Here is a 7127-nt window from a genome sequence, read left to right as displayed (position 1 = left end):
CTTCTTTTTGTCTTGTTGTTGTTGATCTTCTTTATTAATATAATTATTAGTATTTATTAGTACTGTCGCTTGATGGCGGCCCGGGAGGCCGTGGTGTTTACCTGCCAGACGCCTCTGTGTCTCGCCTTTATTTGCCTCCCTCCATCAGTCTCTGTCCTGCGGCCGGTGCGGGCAGCACCTCGGGGGCGCATGGAGCCATTATCAGCTCTCTGTTTACCTCTCAATTAATCCCCATTAGTAAGGAGAAGGCTTTAGGGCTGCTCCGGTGGACTCTAACGTTGTTTTGTCCCCAAACAGGAGATCAGCTGGTTAACAGCTCAGACGGACAGATCTCAATCTGGGCGCATGCACAGACCGGCTGTCTGGCACGGAGAGGAGCGGCACAGACGGACTGATCACTGCCGATAACGGCGACATTTAGTAACGTTTGTTTCTTCTATCCGGTCTTCATAAATCGGCTTTAATTGAGAGGAACAACAAAATGTGCGTAAAGTACAATTAATCACGGAGTCAGGACATAACTTATTTTGAAGCTATACCTTAAAACAGGGGTCTTAGTTAAAAGAGAGACGGAGCAGGGACTACATAGATTGTATAAGATTGAATTGCATATTAAACTGGGCCGGATGGATGAAAACTGACATTCACATATGGTGGTGGAATGTAACTAAGTACATTAACTCAAGTACTGTATGTAAGTACAAATGTTGAGCTACTTTACTAGAGTCTTTTCTTTTCACGCCACTTTCTACTTCTACTCCGCTACATCTCAGAGAGACATATTGTACTTTTTACTCCAAGACATTAATCTGACAGCTTTAGTTACTTTGCACATTAAGATTTCTGCACACAAAACACATGTACTTAATAAAAATACGTTGTTTTATTATAAATTAAACTAGCCAACAATATCATTAGATTAGATCATTAAACACACAACTGTTTGGATCGTTTCCAGTTTCTGAAATGGGAGGATTTTCCTGCATTGAGTACTTTTACTTGTATTACTTTAAGTATATTTTCCTGATGATACTTTAATACTTTTACTTAAGTAACATTTTCAATGCAGGACTTTTACTTGTAACAGACTATTTTGTAATAGGCCTATCATCAATAATGTGTAACTTAAATGTTCTTTTTGCTAATAATGTGTTAGATTCACGTTACTGTATATTTCCGGACATAATTTAATTTTTGGAAGAAAAAAAAAACTATGAAAACGTGATCAAACAGTACCTCTGACGACCAACTTATGGGTCGCGGAGCCCCTGTTGAAGATCTCTGTACTTAAAATAGTACAACATGAAGAGCATTGTTTGTGGCTGTTCCTTCCTCATTTTATCTAAAAAACAAACCCCCCTGTCAGTCATCGGAGTTGTTCCCACCCCATTCTCAGTGTAAACGGGGGTCTGGAGGTTCCAGTGGGAGATGTTTTAGTAAATGTGGCTCCTGCTGTTTGTTCTCAGTCTTAGCTGCTGTCTCACATTAGGACCTGCGTGTGGGTGTAATTATAAACGAATGGGTGTGGGAAACAACTGTTCTCGGGCCGGAGGAACAATTACGCGCAGTGGAAAACAGCTATTTATGGTTAATTTCCTCAATTTCCATGGTCATTTTTTTTTTTTCTTAAGAATTATCAGCTGGCAGGTTTTTGTCCCGTTAACGAGAAAGACAAAGGTTTGAAAGGAGCTTGGTCTGAAATTGACCCCTACGTGTAATTTATTTAGCCTTTATTTGTGCGTAATGGCTCATTATGGGCCCCAATTAGGCTGCACGACCTTAAATAAAGAAGCACGTTAACCTTTTAAACATCGCTCATTTTTAAACCAAATTAGGGTTTCAGCTCTAGTTTGCCCTCATTTATAACTGTTGCTTTTTTTTCGAATAATCAATGACACTGCTAATCAGGATTTAGTCTAGAAAATGTCTGAAAATAGTGAAACATACTTTTAACTTCCTAGAACCCACAGTGAAGCCTTCAAATGCCTTCTTTTGTGCGACCTACAGTCCAGTTTACAATAAGGCATGCATAAAACGGAGAAAATCAGCCAATTCTTACATTTGAGAAGCTGGAGTTTGAAAGTTTGCCATTTTTGATTTCAAAATGAGTCAAATTGTTGTCCATTGATTTTCTGAATGGATTATTTCAGGACTCAACCAAGCTTTGACCAAACAAACAAAAAACGGAAATGTCATTAGGCTTTTGGATTATATAACTCATTGAATCAATAACTGACCATTCCAAGGAGATCCTTTTGTAACCCCAAAAAACAATGAATCCATAAATCAATATCCCTGTGAGGACTTTCTTTTCGTCTGTGGTGCGTATAAGGACCCTTTGACACGTGAAATCTATGTAATATTAGAGTTTTGCTGTAATATTTCTTACATTTGCTTCTACGTATTTATGATAGGATTTTTCTTTTTCCCCCAGGATTATTCTGTTACCTGTGAGAATAACAACGGTCTGATCTGAAATAAAACCCCTTAAACTGAAATAATAGCCTACAGGACACGAACCTCGCTCCCTCCTCCCCCCCCCCTTAAAATCCTCCTGTCCATTTTTCAAATCGGGATAAATGGTGAAACTTGTAGCAATAATACCCCCTTCTTTCACAAAAAACGCCTCCCCGCTGCCATAACCTCCAGCCCGCCTGCCCCCGAAGCCTCGCGGCTGGGCATCTCGGAGAGCTTTTCTCCGCGAACAAAAAAAGCCTCCTGAAGGGGAACAAAAGTGACCACATTTTTCCTCCGTGTCCCCTTCTCCTCGCAGAATGTCCCTCAAATGGGAATATTAGGACGTCAATCTCACGGCCCCTGTGCGCTTTTGTCTTTGCTGAGTACCCGGCTCTGCCTACCACACACCTTTTGTCCGACAATCCAATAAGAGCCATTATTCCCGCTCCCTAGCCCGGCTGCAGCTCGCTCTTCGGGGGTATTTTAGGTGCTTAATCGCGTCCTTTTTAAAGGACCTCAAATGGAGAATTACGTCCTCCTTTCACGTCGCCTGGCATCGGGACAAAGAGTCCCTGTGGCCTGGCCTCTTCCAGCAGCTCTCCCCTTAAAATGTTTACGAGCCAAATTTGCCTCCGTGCATCTGACTCACTTCTGGGCACAGTGGGAGCAATCATTATTGGATTATTCTTTGTTATTATATGATTCTTTCTTTTTCATTCTTTAGGGAGAAATGCAGTTACGCGACGGCGATGTGTTTGCCATTATTTCCACCGCACAGTGAAGCTAACATCCCCCCAAAAAATTATCTTTTTTTTCCCCTGGATACAGAATCAAAACGCACCTTTTTCTCATTTTCTCTGATTTATTTGAATAGATGTGAAATAGACTAAAACAAATCTCTGTTGAACCAAAAAAAACGAAAACAAAACACTTTAAAGCAATTCAATCTCTCCATATAGCCTAAAAAATATACCATGTTGGAAACAAACGTTTAAAAAATACCAATAATCTTTTTGAGTTCAAATAAGGAGAAATGCGCAAGCTAATTCCCCCCTCTGTGCTTCAGTCCTACCAGTGCCAAACTAGAGCACCGACAATTATTGGACCACAAAATGAAATTTCACCCAAGCTGTGTGACTGTTCAGATGTCTCTGTGAGACGTCCAGCCTTTTTTCCGCACTCATTTCGGCTAAAATACACTTGAACTAGCCAGAAGAGTGACAGGAGAATCCAAACTCAGATCCATTATATAAGCAAATACTGTTTTCTGAGGCGTTTTCACAAGTTAACACACTTCTAAAAGCGTGTGGGTTGACGAAAATGAAAGAAAAAAAAAAAGAGAGACACTAGATGTGTTCTGGTGAGGCTACCAGGCCCGGATCCCCTGCAGGGAGCCCTGACAGGATGTGACCGCTGTCCCTTGGTGTGTTTGGGCCTGTGGGGAGCCGCCGAAGCCGCTTACACTTCCCAAGTTCATGTTCATGAAGGCGTTGGAGGTGCTGGACGGAGGAAGGGCAGGGATGCTGGTGTACGTGCAGCTGTAGTTGGTGTTGTAAGCGGGGCTGTTGTATGTATATGCCGCTGGGTATCCGTTATAACTGTACGGGTTGGATCCGTACGGGGCAGCAGCAGCGGCGTAGCTCTGCGCACCGCCCAAACACGGCTTCCCATCTCTGACCAGCACCGGCACGGCGACGCGCCGGGGCGGGGGAGGGTGGTGCTGCCCCGCCGCCTCCAGAGACTTGTCCTGCCGCTGCCGCTTGCACTTGTAGCGGCGGTTCTGGAACCAGATCTTCACCTGGTTCGAGGTGAGTTTGAGGGTGGTCGCCAGGTGCTCCCGCTCCGGGGCGGACAGGTAGCGCTGCTGCTTGAAGCGCCGCTCCAGCTCGAAGACCTGCGCCTGGGAGAAGAGCACCCTGGGTCTCCGCCGGCTCCTCTGCTTCTGCACCGGCCGCTCCGAGTCGCCCTGCCCGCCCTCCGATGCCTCCTCCCGGGACACCAAACCACAGCTCTCTGGGTAGGTTGGAAAGTCACGTAAGAAGTGTATATGTATAAGTATGGGCTGTGTCTCAAATCATGAAATGTAAATACTATATATATATATATATATATATATATATATATATATAGGTATTTACATTTACCTATATATATTTTTTTTAGTAGCCTAGTTTTAATTAATTAATTAATTAATTTTAATAGTTTTACAACCAGTTCACCTTTGGTAGGTTTTGAACAGAATCACGGTACTCTAAACTCCAATAAATATTTCTCAACTCCACAATTAGCCACCGACAACAAACATGGTAAATTTCCTTTGTTTCATTAACAATGTCCTATACAATTACAAAAGCTTTTAGCCAGAGTGCACAACAACTCTGCTAAGCAATTATATATATATATATATATATATATATATATATATTATTATATTTTATATATATATATATTATATTTTATATATATGTAATGATGAGACAATAAAATATAAAACATAAGGAGGCTGAGCTTTACAGGATAAACCGTGCAACAAATAGAAGGAAAAAAAATCTCTTTTGTCTAAAATACAGACTTGGCTAATTATAAGTTTTAGGCAAATAGTATAAAATTGAGTGACTTAGAAAGAGACACGCGCAGCTTAAAAAGTCATTTTTTTTTAAACTGTTTATATCTAATGAATATTTCTATGTACCGTGGGAAGAAGATGTATCTGACTGTGACTGTGTTTATTAGCGCTACTTCGCCGTGTCATTTCTTTTACAAGCCTCTTTAAACTAATTGGTCGGTTTATGGTCCACACATCATAACAGACTGCGCATAACGGAGGGCGCAGCTGAACCACTAGAAAGTGTTTGACATTTCCAGACTTTACTGGATTCGGCTCAGGCCTCTGGCCGCGGTGATACTGACTTCCACCATTTGATATAGCTCTTTATTGGGATCATGTCTTGTCGTCTGGAGGTGGAACAGCCGAGGACAGGCCTCTCTCTCTCTCTCTCTCTCTCTCTCTCTCTCTCGCTCTCTCTCTCTCTCTCTCTCTGAGCACAGACACTCTTCTGCAGATCAGAAATTATCTCTGAAACACAATTTTTTTTTTTTATGTTTTTTTTGTTGAACTTTTGCACAACTTATATTTGGAACTATAGTGGCGGTTCATCTTTAAGGTCACCCAAGTGATCAAATAATAATTAAAACACTGGAATAATAAGCCATAACAGAGCTGCGGGATTATTTAGAAAATGACACATGTATTTTATTTTTTTCCAGTTGGCTCACAGTGTGTTTGAGCTTTATAGATACATGGCTAAAACGTAACTATTACGTGGCTATTAAGCTATTACTAATAATTAGAGTTGTATTTTTTAATTTACAAAACAAACCCACGTGTGCGTAACAGAGGAAGCATTTCTACACTGTGGTTCAGGTTTCAGGTTAAGCTGTTTTTGTGGCTAAACATGCAACATTATTAATCTGGACACTGGAAATGTAAGATTTAACATCCATATCAGCTGCCTAACTTTACAATTCACGTTGTAGCACTTTGATATTTCTCTGTAAAAAACATTTGATTGATATTTTTGTAACAGTTATTGTTTCACGTGTCCTTTTTTTATGCCTTTTGTTCGGCCCGTTGTGCTTCACACTCACTGTTTTCCTGCTCGTCCAGCTCGGCGGCCTCCAGCTTGGCTCCCTGCAGGCTGGGGTGGACGTACATGTCCGGGGACAAGCTGGTCTCCCCTCGGTCCTCTTCCCGCACCGCCAGCGAGCTGAGGTAGGCCAGGTTGTCCTCTCCGTCCGAGAAGGAAGGACTGTCCCGGGCTCCGGCGAGCATGCAGGACGGCGGAGTTTGGAAATGCTGCTGCTGCTGCTGCTGCTGCTGCGGCTGCTGGGGAGGAGAACCGGCTAACTGCTGCTGGGTGTGGATCGGGAGCTGGAGCTCCAGGGACCCGGACTGCCTCTGCTGCCGCTGCTGCTGCTCCAGCTTCAGGATGTCCTTGACAGAAAACGGCGTGGAGGTGAGCGGACTCTGCAGCATCATGTCATCCAGCTCCTGCTCTGCAGACCCGAGGAAATGAAGCCCGCCGAGTAACATGCACACCCTTTCTCCTTTCCCCCACTGTTTTTTATTTTTTCTTCTAACAAATAATTGAGCTTAATAGCCTCTTCTTTGGTAATTGGAGTTGCGTTAAGCCTCTGGAATCCCTCATCGCCGTAAAACGCACGAAAACGTGGGTATTAGTCCCCGGTTTTTGTCCATGCAGGTCTCCTCTCTGACAGATAGAATGTCGGGCTTTGTAAGTGGAGTTTGGACCGGGGCGAAGGAGCGCCTCTGCCTCCTCTGATGTCAGGGGGAGGGGTGTGTGAAATGGAAAGTGTGCAGGCTGGAAGGGAAGCATTTGGGAGAGAGAGGCAGTCAGAGAGAGGGAAGGGAGGAAGGTGGGGCGTACGTGACGCATATTCACGTACGGGTTTTGTTTTCGGACTTGTGTGAATATGGTGGGCAGCTCGTTTTTACTCACACTCTGCTCCTCTACTGTCCACCGTGTGTATCCTTCTGTCTGTTCTGTCCTCGCCGAATTCACCCCCAGCAGCCTTTTACGCACACGTTTTGTTGCAAGAAGCACAATTAGTAGCTCTTCTCTGTGGCTGGAAATGTGTTACCTATTTCT

At 43.3% G+C, this 7127-nt stretch overlaps 1 protein-coding gene across 1 annotated transcript; it reads right to left on the bottom strand.

The window, feature by feature from the left end:
• Positions 1 to 1408: 1408 nt before the first annotated feature.
• On the bottom strand, positions 1409 to 6828 carry LOC120559460 (homeobox protein Nkx-2.5-like). Its single transcript, XM_039801160.1, has 2 exons — positions 6106 to 6828; positions 1409 to 4470 (listed from the first exon to the last, which is right to left on the bottom strand). Exons 1-2 carry the CDS (start codon positions 6548 to 6550, stop codon positions 3824 to 3826), a joined length of 1092 nt encoding a protein of 363 aa, XP_039657094.1. The 5' UTR covers positions 6551 to 6828; the 3' UTR covers positions 1409 to 3823.
• Positions 6829 to 7127: the final 299 nt, after the last annotated feature.

The sequence above is a fragment of the Perca fluviatilis genome, chromosome 1, assembly GCF_010015445.1.
Source record: "Perca fluviatilis chromosome 1, GENO_Pfluv_1.0, whole genome shotgun sequence".
NCBI lineage: Eukaryota > Metazoa > Chordata > Actinopteri > Perciformes > Percidae > Perca > Perca fluviatilis.
Note: the sequence above shows the minus strand (reverse complement) of the source record. Positions and strands in the feature narration are given on the sequence as shown.